Source organism: Polistes canadensis, unplaced genomic scaffold (genome assembly GCF_001313835.1).
Source record: "Polistes canadensis isolate GaletaPanama2010 unplaced genomic scaffold, ASM131383v1 scaffold_348, whole genome shotgun sequence".
In the NCBI taxonomy this organism is placed as follows: Eukaryota; Metazoa; Arthropoda; class Insecta; order Hymenoptera; family Vespidae; genus Polistes; species Polistes canadensis.
Window position 1 is genome coordinate 121,797 of NW_014569895.1, and position 16,431 is coordinate 138,227.

A 16,431-nucleotide genomic window follows, 5' to 3' on the forward strand; every position below is an offset into this window, starting at 1 on the left:
ATTTTTATTCGGGAGATTATAATAATCCTTACAGATAGACTGTAATTCAAGAACATGTAAATCATTGAACGTAGTTATCAGAAATTATATAGTATTTTTCACATCAGAGTAGATAATAATTTGCTTTATTATAAATAATTAAACTAACAAGATCGTACTTTTTCCTAACTTTCTCTCTCTTTAACTATTATTTATTCTCTCACTCGATATACTTCGTGATATACATAAATGCCGATCTTGTTCCCTATGAAAATGCATAAATGCGTCAATGTATAAGAAAGATAAAGGACAGAAGGGCTCATTAATATTTCAATATCGGAACTAGAAAATAAAAAGAAAATGTTTCCGTTAAAACTTAAATATGATGCCGCGAAGAGAATGATTACGTAAATACGAGAAGTCGTGAAATATTAAAATGCAAAAGTATGAGTTTGATCGTTAGGATGATTAAAAAAAAAAATAAATGAAGGGAAGGAGACGAATAATAATAATAATAATAATAATAATAATAATAAGAATAAGAATTGATTGTTTGGAACGTTTTAACAATATCACATGTCTTCGACAATATCGTGACAATTCTTATTATCTGTTATCATGAAAGAGAGATCACATAATCACAATTATTCATTCAATGTAGCTAATTATTGTAACTATTATGTATTCGAGTGTCATTAGAACTTTTAACATGTTGATTGCCGCGCGTTAATGCATAAAATTATTTATGCATGTTCTATATGTCATTATTTTCGTCAAACTTTTATAAAAACAATGGTATTAATTAAAAATTTATCAGTAACGATATTTATTCTAATTACGTATTTTTACTATCTGGTGTGTGTGTTGAGGTCTACCTACACGCCAGTCAATGTGTTAATTGTGCGCTAAATATAATGGGAATCATTATTTAACTATAATATCGTTAATTTTTTTTCATTTTCTATGATCTTTCTCTGATGCTTTTATACTTTCTTATTTTCTTTCCTAAATTTTACGAGAAAAAAATGGATAATGCAATAAAAAACATTTATATGATTTATATATTTTTTCTTTTTGGTATAACAATGATTTTAAGAAATTAATTGTTTACTAATTAACTAAACCGTAGTTCGTTAAAATCGTTTGTACAATTGTAAGTGTTATTCATTCATCGTTCATTGGATGTTTGTTGAACTTTCGCATTGTTTTCGTTTGATTAGTTGAAAATCTATTAAGAACTAATTGTAAGGGTAGAATGATACGTCAAAAAGCAATGGGTTTATAAGCGCTTGTTTATTTAACACTCTGTTTATTTCATGTTATGGTACTACGTATTTTCAAGTATGTACGTAAATGGTACGTGTGTTTTCGACAATCATAAAATGTATAATATACATGCACATCGGATTAATTTAAACTATTTGTTAATCCAATGTCGAAGTATTAATTGGAAATTTATATGTGAAGTTTTTATTTTTGTCTTTTATAGAAAATCCAACATGAGGGCTGAATTTTGCTTGAGAACCAGTACTCTTCTACTCATCTTCGGCATCGTTTGCGCAGTGGAAAATTATATGGATTATGCAGGTACGAATGTACAATTATTAATCATATTTCTTAACAGCGTATTTATTTTGTCACAGAAATGTTAAATAAAATTCGGAATAGGACGAAAATGTAACTCGTTGTAAATGCAAATTCTATTAATTGTAAGAAGCTTTTACATAAGCTGCTTTAATAAATATTATATAGTCAAAAGTTGAAACATTTTATATCTGAACATTTAATTAGGAGAATTATTGGAAAAAAAATGTGCGTAGCTCCCACGCTTGATAGAAATGAAACTCGTATTATAATGTGGACAATAATAAATTCATTCATATATATAGTGGGTGTTCTTTTAAATCGTGTAATGTTACGTTTATTAAATTTTCTGTTGAAAACTATTTATATAGTGCGTTTAGTATGAAGAAAATATAGAAATAAATACATTATTTATACCGCAATTACATATTTAGTGAATTTAACTTGAAAGCTTTAATTATAACAAGTTAATTAAACAATTTTCTTTACATTTTTTTGTTACCATCGTTTAAGAAATTTTACCTTAAATAACATAACAAAAAAATGCACGTTAAAATTATTTTTGAATATATACCAATTTAATAATAAGTAATTAAAAAGTATTCTCGTATTCCATAAGGTAGCATAATTTTTATAAAATCAAATTAATCAGTAATACGAGTGACAGAATAATCATGTGATGTTATAAATGAAAGAAAAAAAAAAAAAATCATGTATTTATTTTTTCTATCCCTCAACGTGATGGAATTGAAGTATTCGTTTACAAAAGTTAACGTTTTAACTACCTACGCGAAACGCACAATGGTTTTAATAAAATCGTTGAACCGTTTGAAAAATGAAAGAGAGTTACGCCAGTTTTCAGTCATTGATGCTTCCGTCCATTCGAATTTTGAATTCCTAGTATAAATGGATACCATAGAAATTTTTATTTGTATTTTTATTCGATATACCTATTATCATTCTCTTTTTCTTTCTATTTTTCCTTTTTACCTTTGTTTCTATTGATACATATTTCAACCTACCAACATATTTTTCGTTTGATCGTTCTTTTAAATTTATCGATGCTTTTGTAATTTATTATACTATTATTTTCGATTAATCATTATTTTTTATTGTTCTTATTTTGATATTTGATTGAGCTAAATATCGATCAAAAGAAACTGATATCTTTTCCAAACACAGAGAATAGAAACAATTTTTTTTAGATTATTTGATAGTGCATAAAAAAAAATACATTTTACAAAATATTAATAGATAATGTTATGGGGTAACATGACTTATTTTGGTCGCATCTGTGAAAGTGTTCCTTATGATAAAGCATCTTACTCTATCATCAATTATTTTAGGACTGAGTATACGATATTAGGGAAGAACCCTTGCCCTTGACATTAACGATAATGGAATCTGATACCTGGTCTCCTATTAATTGAAGAATACAATGTTAATCAGTCGAAAAGATACGCCCAAATTATGAAAATAAATAAAATCGTTGTTAAATGATTTAAAACGATAGTATTAAATTCAAACGCTGAAAATATAAATATGAATTCACGTATATGTAAAAATGTATTCGAATATTCATAATATTGTATAAATTACAATCGTTCGGAGATATAAAATATTTTCGAAATAAAACATTTATCATTTTTTTTTTCTTTCTTTTGCTTTTTTAATTACGACTGGAATGTGTGCTAATCTCAAAATATTATAATATAATAAATAATAGATAAATACTAGTAGTGTTCTAACTTGGATAATAATTGACTATAGAAAACGAAACGGAGTTAATGTTTTATTATTTTCAATACTTTGGTTTTAATTGTAACAAAACATTAGATTTTTTTATTTGATTGTAATTAAATTATAATTAAATTATAATTAAATTTTTATATGATTTTAATTTGGAAGAACATCGAAGTAAGTTTTCTTAAATCAAATCTACCTATCATATATGTATATATTTATGAACATACTTCGTTATTTATCGTTTCTACGTATATTTCGTATCTTGAATAATGCCTTGGTCTTTATTAGAAAAATATCAATCCCAAATAAAACGGAGAACGTTACTTATCGTAAAAAAAACAATTTTAACGACTCACGCATTACCTTTGCGCTTCGTTTTCATACGATAAAATTATTCAACGTCGTAAAAATGCGTCATAATAATATTTCGCGACGTTAAAAATATTATCATTTTCTCTACTTTTTATGCAAAAAGAAAAAAAAAATCGAAAAGTTTAACAAAACGCGTTAGTTTTAATAACAAAAAAAACTTGCTCCTGGCGAATTATCTCAATTTTTTATGTCAATCATTTTTCTTATTCCCCACTTTTTTTTTCTATTTAATATAAATAATAATTATAAAAGAATATCTATCGTTATTCGCGTTAAACGTAGACGGACGTGTGTGATCACAGATCTTCAAAAAAAGAAAAAAAAGAAAATCACGAATGAATTTTTCAAATAACGTTCTGATAACCAATGAATTCATTGTTTTATTAACGTTTTTATATTATTGTACTTTTTTTTGCTTTTTTTTTTATAGACGAGTCGCCAGACAAATCACCAACCGAGAATATTCACCAGCTTTACAGACTCATCTTGCAACGGAATGCCATGGAAAATGGCGGGTTTGGTGAAATTCCATTGGAACATTTGATGATTCGTAAATCGCAACGATCACCGTCTCTGCGTTTACGATTTGGACGTTCCGGTTCACCTCACGTTTCAGTAAGTTAATTATTATTACAACGAAGATAATAAGATTTCATGAAAATCATCATTGTCAATTTAATCCCAAAAAAGATTAAAACATACAGGGTGTTCACCTAGAAAAAAAACTAATAATATCAGATAATATGCCAACTTGAACCATTCTACTTTTGTGTAACATATTTTTTTCTATCATCTTCAAGTTGATCGATTTAAATGGTACATCCTGTACAAATACATATATGTATTTTTTGTTCTCCTATCTTTTCTTTTATATTTTTTTTTTTTTATTTTCGTTGAGGTATGTAACACGAAGATCGAGATTCTGTTTTGTGATCGGTGAACTGTACGAATTAATATTATCAAAGGCACACAAGATAAAGTCTTGAATGAATTTCTTTTGAGACAGTATCTTCGATATTAAAAAATATAATATTATATATATGTATATTTCTGCACAGATATTGTATTATATGTCCTTATTTCAATTCATAACTTATTTACGTATTATATGCAGGACGTTTAAAAAATATGTTAGCATAACTTTACGATTGGTTTCAATCTTTCAAATAAGGAAAAAGAATACCGAAAAAAAAGTTCGTACGGGGAAATATTATTTCCGATATTGACCTTGTTACCGAAATGATACCATCCTTTATATATTTTGCGTTATTTTTAAATTTATTCTATATAGAATATAGATGTCTAATATCATTATAAAAACATTTTCAAAATATGAAGTAAAGAGAAATACTTTCATTCGTTTATAATTTAATCGTTTATATCGCAGAAATATACGAATTCGTCGTAAATCAATTTGACTAAAGGTCATTTTCTTAAATATAAGTAAAAAATTACAAATATACGAAATGTTTCATAATACGTAGGAGTAAAAAGGTGTTGCATATCGGTTAAATTTTTAGTATGCCAGGTGACATGTACAAATTCGCAAAACAGCAGCAACAGTAAGAGAGTGACAAGACGCATTACTTAAATTTTTGTATCTATTGGTATATATATATATATAACTTACATACAAATAGACATATAGAAAAATAAAGTGGTTACGAGGGGTTATCGATCGTTCGCAAAGTGACACGTCTTTGAGAAATAACTTTTTGAAGGAAACAACCTAGCAATTTCCAGTCTGTCGCTTACGATCCTTCGAAATTTTTTATATAAATAGAGACACATCATAGATACCCGTATCTATAGTTAGATCGGAGCAAAGAAATGAAAATAATAATGGAAGAGAGAAAAGAAAAAGAAAGAAGTACTAAAACAAAAAAAAAGAAATATAATATATATAAATATATATAAAATAAAGAGATATATATGAAGTAAAAAAAAAAAATGCATATTGTTAGGAAAAAGACAAATTCTTATCGTCGGTAACGTTTATTGTGAAAAATATGCGTAAGCGAATCCGAAGAAGAAGACTTATGAATTATGGTGACTTGCAACGAGGTAATATATCGACTCTTACATACTACGAGACAAATATCTAACCGTGGAAAAATATATTCCTTTTTTTTTTCCTCTCTCTTTCTCTCTTTCTTTTTTATTTTTTTCTTCTTCTTTAGTACAGCAAGATGATGATACCCAAACAGGTGAGATGGTTTCATAAGATAGAAAGAAACTCACTCCCCCACGCGTTACGATATAAATTTATTTTAATAAATTTATCTTATCTTCCTTCAATGGAGAGAAAACCAATTGGCTTGCTTTTTATGATGTTTTCTTTTTTACTTTCTCCTCTACTCTCTTTTGCTATTTTTTCTTCTTTCATCAATCCCTTCTTCTATTTTCTCTTTTTTCGTTAAGTTGACACGAAAAGCAGTCATCTCATCAAACAGCTCTTCTTCTCTGATCAAAGCATGGCTTCTCGATAGTCTAAGATTGTCCTCAATTTCTTGTATCTTCCCTTCCATCCAATAATGGGGGTATATTCATCTCTCTCTCTCTCTCTCTTCTACAACGATTCGTTTCTATGCGTTTATCTTCTGCCAATTTCCTATTCATTCACTCGAATCAATGAAAATCACAGACTTAACACGCGTGTAGAGATTTATACTACATATTTTTTTATTTTTATTTTTCTTGTTTTTTTTTCTTCAAGACAATTTTTGTACTTTTTATACTTCAATCCAATGTTAATAATATATATATATATATATATAAGTGTTATATAATTATAATTAATATATATTATAATTATTATAATTAATAAAGTATTTCATAGGGCAAGAGTGTTCAACTACTCTTTCATGAGTTTATAGTTCTCTATAGAACTTTTTCTTTCTCTACTCTTTTTTATCTTGTATCTTTCATCTTTATTTCATTATTTCTTGATGACATTATCACTCCGAGAATATTGAGTATCTTTCGGAAGCGCGTTAATTGATATTTAAAAGGTTGAGAATAAATTTTTTTCCAAACGAATAAATATCTCGTTCGTTATATTCGAAGATAAGAGTACGAATATGTCATTGATTCGATGCGATACAATTAATTCGTATTGGACGTGATTGTTAATCGATGCGTTAAATCGTTTTGTACGAGAAGAGGGAGAGAGAGAGAGAGACAGAGATAAAGAGAAAAGGAAAGACAAAAAAAAAACATAATGATACCTAATTAAAAGAATATTTTCCCAATGGAATTATTAATTAAGGTCATATCTTAATAATTTCTTTTTTTTCTGTGCTCTTTTTTTGTTTCAGACGGGTTTACTCTCGAAGCCGATGGCCGCGGTAGCGACGGGTTTCGAGGATAACAATTAATAAAGAAAACGGATTAAATTATTTTTTTTTTGTTCCTTTGCGATAATAACACATCATTTTCCAATATTTCTCATACATATTAAATCAAATAAGAAACTTGTGTCGTACATATTATATTTAAGATAAGAACAAAATGTGTAAAACATCTTCCTAAATTAATCGAAACTAATTGATTATTATTTTAGTTACCCTTCATTAGTAGTAACATCGATGTTCTCTCTTTAACCAAGGCTAAAAAAGAAAAAGTCATTTGAACAACAGTAACAAGAACAATCATTTGAAAATTTGATCAGGATCATTTATTTTCTTTTTATTGTTAAACTAGAAAAATAATGAATGTAAAATATATTGAATTGACAGATGTAACGCGTTATTTTAAGTTATCTATTTTGATTAATCGACGATTATAAAACTATGAATTACGTTAGATAAGAGGAGGATGATTGTCGTTACTACGTAGAAATTATTTACATTGTGTTGCATACTTTATATATATATATAAATACATAATCGTCTCAATATGTACTGCTTGTTTTATGTATTGAAAAAAATGAAGGCTTAAAAAGAAAATCGAAATAACGAATCCTGGCTTCTGGGTCTAAACGTTTAAAAGAAAAACTATAATATCTTTATGTAATAACTTTTCGCAATCTCTAACTTTAATTCTCGATTGAGAAAGAATTTGCAAAATAAAATCTAAATAAATGTTCTATCACGAATTTATCCTATTCCGACATTTAATTCGATCTGTAATATTTCGAAGAACGTTTATTAAAAAAAAAATGAATTTGAATTAACGAATGTGAAAAAAAAAGAAAAAAGAAATCTAAAATGTATGTTATGTGCCAAAAAAATGAAATATAATACTGTACCAAAAATAGAGAAGAATGAATAAAGGTTTAATCGGTGTTTGAATTAATTTCAAAAACAGCAGTAACATGTTGGTAATCATAATTTTAAGTTTATTTTCTAATTGTAAGATATAGCAACGTCTTTCCAGAATTATACGACGTTATAGTAGTGATATATTCGAAAAAAAAATGAAAAAAGAATCTAGTTATCGTCAAAGATTCAAATTCTATATGATAATAAACAACTTGAAAATACGAAGCAAAAAAAAAAAGAAAAAAAAAAAAATGTTTCAGAGTGTTTTTTTTTTTTTAATAACTCCTCGATCGAAATTATTTCAATATAAATAAAATATTAATTAATCAATTGAATTATATATACAATATATACATCGTTCAATCATTTCTACTTTACTTAAAAATGTATTTAAAGAGTAATGTGAAGTAAATAAGACGACGAATATAAATGAAATCATTTTTCTCAATTCCCTAAGGAAATTTGGTTGTTTTATTTAAAACGAGCAGATCTTACGGAAGAGCAAATCCGTTTAATCGAATTGACCACTTCTCTTTCCTCCTGTGAAAGTTCCCCAATGTTCTTAAATTCTGGACGAGCGAGGATTTGGCTACGAGCTCGTTCCAAGCTCACGGATAATGGCATTGTCAATACTTTTTTCCAATTCGTTGACTCGTAATTAGTTAAAAACTGAAAGTAACAAAGATTTACGTTGGCACCGTAAGAAATACCACAAGGGAACTTTCGTTTCGTCTTTTTTTAATTTCGATGAATAAATTTCAGCTTCGAACAAAAAATAATATAATATAATATAATAACAAAAGAAAAAAAGAAATCTCTCGTTCTCTTATAAACGCGGAGTGTGCGTGTGTGTGTTTCGAAAAACAAATAATTGATTGAAAAAGTTTTTTACTAACGAGCAAAATTCTAACTTTGATTTATATATATTAAAGGTAATTAATTTCATAAATATGTGTCGTTTTATTGTTAAAAAAAGAAAAAAAACAAGAAAGAAAATCTCTTTAACAATCTCTTGTCTACGAGACTTATTTATAATATTATTAAGAGAATATTTGTATTGACTAATTTTAAAACGATATCAGTATGATGTGTTAAAATATAATAACATGCACCCTCTGATTATAATTCTTGTCCTCTCATGCAACTAATCAGTATATCATCTCGCCTTTTACTATTCGCACGAGTGATCTACCTACCTGATCAAAATCTGTATCTTCGATGTGGAACATGATATGGGTTAGCGGTTTTGCCTTCAATGGAATTTCGGAGAAATCGATTAAATCCGGTTGTGCGTAACTCCCTCCGTTTCTCAGCCCGTTCAGCACCCAATCGGAAGCACATAATAGATACTCGTGTGTTATCTGTATGATAAACAAGAAAAAAATACAAAAAAAAAAAAAGAAACTCTACTATATTACTGCATAAAGGAAATTGATAAGGGTGGGGAGGGTGGTAAATATACTGGAACTTAAACTAACTTTTAAAGATTGTCTTCCTGTTTTGGTGAGCAACAATTCGTCGGTGTAAGTTTCTATGATGCGTGTCATATTTTTTAATTTATCGCATCTTGGATTTTGATCCACTGCTTTAACGCTGTATGTTCAATTATTATTATTATTATTATTTGATAATATTAGGGTGAATGAAAAGTACGTGCATTTATTGTTTTGAAACTTTACTTTGAAACTGCATAATGGATTGGTTTTTTGTAAACTTTACTTTGGAAATATTCATTTAAAAACGCACCAACTTTTGGTTTACCCTAACAATTATTCTATACTTATTTCGTTTATATTTACTTGTCTTCGATGGTTTGCGAAAAATAATCTATTTGTGCCGTGTGTTTGTTATCCTCGTCTATGCTACAAATTGCTTCGGCCAATGCATTTGATGCAGCAATTTTATCGTGAGGATTAAATGAGCCTGACTCCAAATTGACGTCTATCGAAACTGTACTACTTTGTACATCCGTTGGATTATTAGCTGCTATTTCGAGAAACCTGGAATAAAGGGCAGCGGAAAATATTTGTAAAAGTACGGAATTACCCAATGGATGACAACGAGCTGGTACATTGTTGTTAAGTGCGAGCGCTGTTCGCAAAATTGCTATTGGCGTGGTCATGTGCAATTCGGTAAAACAAGCTAATGCCAGAGACATAGCTTGATACATGCTTGCTCCTGTCTGTTTAAAAATGATACATATTTTAGGCTCGTATTTATTAAGATATTATTAATAATAATAATAATAATAATAATAATAATAATAATAATAATAATAATATTAGGGTAAACTCCAAAATATCGTGCATTTATTGTGTTATAAACTGCATAATGGATTGTTTTTGTAAAATTTATTTTGGAAACATGAATTACAAAATCCACGAACTTTTGGTTCACTCTAATAATAGAAAGCAATGCATATTTTATTCATAATAATTACTTTGACAGCATCCAAAAGGGTATCTACGATTGCTGACATCATAGTTTTGAAAGGTACCAAAAGTGCGTTTAACCATGGTGGTCTCGATTGATTCCAAACCTTTGAATTAAAAAGAAAGAAAGAGAAGAAAAGGAAAGGAAAAAAAAGGAATATGAAATTAAACGGTAATCAGAAAATAATTCCGGAGGTCGTTATCTTTGATGAATACCTGCTGCCTATCGAGATAATTCGCCCAATTAGGATCCTGTTTCAAAGCTGGTATAATTACATCTTCGGGTTTATTAACGCTAACGGCAAGAATATATGTCAAACTGAAAAGTCCTAAATTCGCTGATATCTTTGATAATTTTTTACAACTCGACTCGCTGCACAAAAATCCACCGCAATTTGTCTTGATTTTTTCGTTTTTATTATTTCCTTCTTTGTTGTTAGTTGATTTCTCTTTCGTTATTGTTAAATTATCTTCTTCGGAAGTAAAACCGATGCATTTACGTACCAACGTATTTAACAATAATTTTGCTACCACGTTATTGTTCATTGACATCACCTAATTGGGAAAAGATTCGATGGTTGATTAAATTCAAAGATTATTTTTTTTAAATAACAATGAAGATTCGTTAATTACTTTCATTAATTGTGACCAATTGGGTTGTGGTTGATTTCTAAGAATATTCAATTCCAAAATCACGATTTTATCTTCTGACAATTCTTTTATGTGTACATCTAAATCGGATGTACCCAATAAACGTGGAATGCATACAAGTACCCATGGAGAAGGACCACGTCGTGGTTGCAAAACTTGTAAATTTTCCAATCCATTACGAAAAACCTTAGGAATTTAGGAAAAACCTTAGAAACTTATAGGGAATTCGATCGACAAGAAATTGTTTCTATTTATTATTATAAACTTTTCAAACCCACTCGTGTATATCATCGATCAAAAATTAATAAGTATACGTGACAAATATTATTAAATATTTATTATTAAACGTGTTAACATTGTTCGTAATTATTATTGAAATTCTTCATAAATTTCAACTCTATTATTTTTTTCAACATTTTCGAGATTAATTATTTTTTACGTAAATGGAATATTTATGAAGAACGCTTCTTATTCAGGATAAAAAAATATAATTAAAGTCGGATAATATTTTACCTGATACAAATCTTCCAATGGTGTACCTCGAAATAAAAGGCAAACGAATAACTCGTTACATTTGGCATGAACATCTCTTATAATTGTTGGTAATTTATTAGATCGGGCACCTATCATCTCTTCACTTTCTGTGCAGGCAGCTAAACTGAGATATCCGGTGCAACATAGCACGTTGAAAGCGTCTGTCCAAAATTGTTCGGATCGAGCTAAAGTAGGTCGACCCTAAAATATAAGCAGGATTGCATGTTAAAATGAAAAACTTATTATTACTCCAATAGTTCGAATTCTATTTCTTTTTTCTTTCTTTTTAAGTCTTACATAAATGAATCGAGTTACGATGATTGACAGAGACTCGTTTAACATCCCCGTGAATACGCGTTGAGCCATTTGCGGTGGTACGGTTTCCCACAAATCTGCTTTTGTTCCTAAACAATTTGATTTTATACTTAAATGACATTTTCTTTCTTTTTCTTTTTTTTAATGTTTATTTTACTTTTTACCTTGCATGTAAAGCCACCACATTTGTATTACAAATGAACATCTTTCTCTTTCGAAGAATGACTTATTACTATTCCAACCAAGAGAATCAGCTTCATTGAGTAGGTATAAAGAGATTAAACGACAATGTAAATCAAGAAGCCTCTCTGCTACAGCTTCCGCCATTTCGTGATAGGATTTGTAACAATTATTTATTTTTTCGCTTGGTGTATGATAAAACAAAAGGAAAAAAAAAAAAAGAAAAGCATAAGGAAGGTATTAAACCGTCGTATCTAAAGTATTAAAATAAAAAGGTACGAAGATTATATATGGCGAGTACCTTGAACCTGCAGAGACAATATTTTTGACATGTTGATTGTAACACCAAAGACAATTTCGTATCAATGCTGCGGCTCCTAAAGTAGCCGTAAGAACAGTCAAATCTGCATGATCTAAACATTCCTGTATTAACGTATGCAAGTGTTCTGAAAAATATTGTATAATGTAAAAAAGATTGTTGTTACATTTGTTAGATCGAATTAATTTTATTCGAGATAATGATATATACGTTGAACGATCATTTTTATAAAAAACACGAATTATTTATAATAAAATATAATGAATGTATTCGACACAAAATAATGTCTAAATGTAAAATAAATAAATATTACGTATACCGAGTAATTGATCGGCCGTGTCGACGACCATAAGTATAAATTCAGATGGTTGAACGTTTTTAACGACACCATCGTTTGCCTCGAGTTCGGTTGAATTTTTGCATTTAACGGTACTTAATCCTGAAGACCGTTTAAACGTGATCAGAAATTCAGCTTCCCACCACATAACGATCTTAATTGCTGCGAATGAAGCATGCCTTGGAAAATCAAGCTTTCCACCGCTAACCCGAACACACAAAGCTTCTTTTAGCACGGTCTGCATCTCCTAAACATGTGTATTTGCATTTGCATTTAAATTTCATCGTGAAAACAAATCTTATTTCTTTATTTTTCTTTTTCTTTTTTTTTTTTAACGTCAGAATTTTAATATCATTTATTTGGATCAAATTATGTAAAAATCAAGCAATCCACGAACTAATACAAATTAATTCAACACTTTAAAGTTCCTGTAATTGTGTGATCATTATTTTGAATAAAATTTAAAGCTCATAATTATTATTTGCTCGATCATTAATTAATATCCACATTTTCTATGCATAACTTGGCTCAATTATATATTATTTTGTGTTACGTTTGTTTACCGTAGCATTCATAAAGCCATCTAAACGATCGATCGTTTTACTTTAGCATATGTTAACAATAAAAAATTAAATGATTTAGTTGTGAACATAAACGAGATATGAACTAGGAGAAGGTAAGGGTAGCTTATTTAAACATACGATGGCAAGCGTGCTGATTTAATTACACGCTCTACGTTCGAATGCACTGCCTTTGTTAAAGACGGCATAGGGGTTGTTTGGACACGAAAATGCATATATTATATTCAACGTACAAGCCGAAACAACTTTTGTACGATAAAGCTTTGGCCAAAATATACGTGATATCCTGTTTTACGATCAATAATTTATAATCTATTAAATCCAACTTCTTTTTTTTTTTTTTTTTACATGGTAACTAGAATTAAATTCAGTACTTTATTCTCACTTTTCGCATGGTTTTTAAACGTGTAAAAACAAAACCAGTTGGATGTATAATATTGTAGAGTATTTTTTTTTTTATATTAAAAATTTCAGCATTATTTATTGGTTAAAGAAAATAAAAATATTAAGCCCGTCTTCGAAAAGTTTTGTCACGTTGAATACAATTATTCCGCATGCAACGCCTACGAAAATGAACGAGTTCGTTAAGCATTAACCGCACGTATTTGAAATTATTTAATTTTCAATAATAAGCATTAATTTGAATTTCGTTGTAATTCGTGGAAGTAATGTTTGCCAAATGATAATGGTGCGATTTAAATGATGCTAGCAGATTAAATTTAAAAGGACTAATAATAAATGATAAATGCGTACCACATATTTCGTTAATTACCATAAATGTGATTTATCTAAATAAGACATGAAAATAATGATCTATTATTGATTCGTTTTAATCATTACCTGATAATATTGCATGTCCCGTTGCAATAAAATTCTAACACGATCTACTAAGCTCCCATCTTCCATAATCTCCATGGCTGTTATCTATCAGAAAATCAAATCTTTTTTTATCGGAAAATACATTCCAAAAAATCGATTTATTAATAATATATTATTATATTTACATTTCCAATAAATAAAAAGTATACAACTTTATATCAGATCTTGTAAGTAAATTATATTTGCGTTTTTATAGTAAAAAATCGGTGAATTATTATTATTTAAAATTATACTATGCAATAAATAACTAAAAAATACGGAACAGAATTACAATATCTTTTTAAAGTACTTACATTTAGATTTGTTTTATATGTTCATCAAATTATCTAAAATATGATTTAAATATATTTATAATATGTATTCATATTATTCTAAATATATGCATCTATTGGATAAATCTGCAAACCATTTTATACGTATATAAATTATTTTTTAACCCTTTAGCGAGTATTGTTCCATACAAATTTGTATGGATGACCCATACATGGGTCATTAGTAATGAAAGGGTTAAAATTGGCAGTTTTATGCATTTAAGTACATAAAAATATTTCAATTTACTGATATAATTATACTATTCTTTACCACTGTAAAAACATTTGTCAAAAGATACTTCCTTTTTTACAATAACTGATATTTCATTATTTAAGAGCTCGTGTAAAGTTTTCTCATCGTATTTATAGACCCATTTACCCTTTACAAAATCATAACGTTTTGGTCCAGACGTTGGGGAAGAAAGCCAAATTTGCCTGTTTGGAGTCTGCCTATTTATAACGTATGTGCCATATGGATTGCCAAATTTCACGGTCAGTACTCCGTCCTAAATTAAAAATTTTCAATAATAAAAATAACAACAAGAAATATATTTTTGCACCAATTTCACATTTTCTCTTAATATGATTTACAGTGGGGGACAAAAGTATTCGTACAGTAAGTATGTAAAAAGAAAAATATTTGTATTTTCTATATTATTAATTGTAATACAATATATATGTGTGCATGTTATGCACTAAAATTATTAGTAAGTAATATAAATAAACAAAAGTAAATTATAGTATTTTGTAACTTACAAGACTTGAATATTTGTCGAATGGTAAATTATTACATTTAGATTATTACAGATTAGGTACAGTTATTTGGCAAAAGGCAAATCCTACAAAATACTAACAATTACATTTATATTAATTACTCACGATGTACGAATACTTATGTCCCCGTGAAATTTCACCATTTGACAAATACTCAAGTCTTGTAAGTTACAAAATACTATAATTAGCTTTTGTTTATTTATATTATTTATTACTACTGTTAGTACATAACATGCGAATATATATATATTGTATTACAATTAATAATATAAAAAATACAAATCTTATTGTTTTCACATACTTAACATACGAATACTTTTGTCCCGCACTGTAACTAATATTTCTAACACATACTCCGTAAGAAACATCTGAATCTTCTAATTCTACAGCTTCTTCTATCAATTCGTCAAAATATTCAGTCAAGGATTCAAGAGTTGCATCTGAAATTTTTTCAAACTCTACAAGAGTAAGACTTTTGCTGCAAATGTATAAATGAAAAATTAATTAATATAAGATAATAGATTTTTATTAGTTTACATATAAATGTCTACTTACTCTAAGTTCATATGATCAACGTTTGAACTACAGAAAAAAAGGGGTACATGATATAACAAATTATTATTTCTATTTATGTATTTTGTAGAATATACACTACCATAACCTCTGAAATTATTTTTATAATAAACAGAAAGGTTTCGTAATAAAATGTTACACGTTATTTTCGTTGATATTTCATTTGACACTTTTGATGGTATAATAGCTCGAATCACTGTTTTAAACATGATATATTTTTATGAAATTTCGAGTATTGACCAAACAAATTAAAGTACGAAATAAACCATAGACTATAAAGGTAAGAAAGGAGACGTTTTAAAAATTCTAAGAGAACGTGGTCGATAGCAAAATTAATAATGATTTTATAGATAACTACCTATCGACAATAGGTAGGTACGGTACCTGAATAAATGAATTAAGTAATTCCAAGTGTCAACGTAGGAAAGCTGGCAAAGAACCTTAACAGGAGAAAAACGTTAATAAGTGCTCTCACTATTTGCTCAACTTTATTTTATCAAATATTTTTCATTTATCGTTAATTAGTTGAAAAAAATGTGTTATACACATGCGCAACCACAAATTAAAGGCGCAAGCACATTTGGAAAAAACTGAAAGTAAAG

At 28.1% G+C, this 16,431-nt stretch overlaps 3 protein-coding genes across 4 annotated transcripts in view; 1 reads left to right on the forward strand and 2 right to left on the reverse strand.

Annotated features, from left to right (window-relative positions):
- The window catches only part of LOC106791886 (short neuropeptide F-like), an 11,415-nt gene extending 3,427 nt beyond the window's left edge, over window positions 1–7,988 (forward strand). The window contains exons 2-4 of the mRNA XM_014757872.1: window positions 1,469–1,566; window positions 4,112–4,296; window positions 6,999–7,988. Coding sequence (XP_014613358.1) covers window positions 1,479–1,566; window positions 4,112–4,296; window positions 6,999–7,058 — 333 coding nt within the window. The 5' untranslated portion in view covers window positions 1,469–1,478 and the 3' untranslated portion in view covers window positions 7,059–7,988. The remainder of the gene's footprint in view (window positions 1–1,468; window positions 1,567–4,111; window positions 4,297–6,998) is intronic.
- Window positions 7,989–8,066: 78 nt separating this feature from the next.
- On the reverse strand, window positions 8,067–16,107 carry LOC106791884. Of its 2 annotated transcripts, XM_014757870.1 has the most exons (17): window positions 15,812–16,107; window positions 15,611–15,734; window positions 14,862–14,988; window positions 14,465–14,497; window positions 14,133–14,216; window positions 12,694–12,958; window positions 12,357–12,501; window positions 12,040–12,239; window positions 11,858–11,964; window positions 11,540–11,761; window positions 11,009–11,212; window positions 10,592–10,930; window positions 10,384–10,482; window positions 9,743–10,125; window positions 9,422–9,536; window positions 9,140–9,304; window positions 8,067–8,612 (listed from the first exon to the last, which is right to left on the reverse strand). In XM_014757870.1, exons 5-17 carry the CDS (start codon window positions 14,205–14,207, stop codon window positions 8,415–8,417), a joined length of 2,517 nt encoding a protein of 838 aa, XP_014613356.1. In that variant the 5' UTR covers window positions 14,208–14,216; window positions 14,465–14,497; window positions 14,862–14,988; window positions 15,611–15,734; window positions 15,812–16,107; the 3' UTR covers window positions 8,067–8,414. The 2 variants fall into 2 exon arrangements, with proteins under 2 accessions (XP_014613356.1, XP_014613357.1); XM_014757871.1 differs by lacking the exon at window positions 14,465–14,497.
- LOC106791866 (frataxin homolog, mitochondrial) lies at window positions 14,743–15,822 on the reverse strand. Its single transcript, XM_014757841.1, has 3 exons — window positions 15,812–15,822; window positions 15,611–15,734; window positions 14,743–14,988 (listed from the first exon to the last, which is right to left on the reverse strand). The coding sequence occupies exons 1-3, from the start codon at window positions 15,820–15,822 to the stop codon at window positions 14,743–14,745; spliced, it is 381 nt and encodes a 126-aa protein (XP_014613327.1).
- Window positions 16,108–16,431: the final 324 nt, after the last annotated feature.

Bases quoted from the DNA above. Each gene is read 5' to 3' on its own strand.
- LOC106791884 (XM_014757871.1), bottom strand. From the start codon at position 14,207: ATGGAGATTATGGAAGATGGGAGCTTAGTAGATCGTGTTAGAATTTTA. The intron at 10,931-11,008 runs GTAATTAACGAA...TTTCCCAATTAG, and splicing joins ATTGGTCACAATTAATGAAA to GTGATGTCAATGAACAATAA. The intron at 9,537-9,742 runs GTAAATATAAAC...TTGAACATACAG, and splicing joins TCGCAAACCATCGAAGACAA to CGTTAAAGCAGTGGATCAAA.
- LOC106791866 (XM_014757841.1), bottom strand. The intron at 14,989-15,610 runs GTATGTGTTAGA...TTTTTAATTTAG, and splicing joins ATTCAGATGTTTCTTACGGA to GACGGAGTACTGACCGTGAA.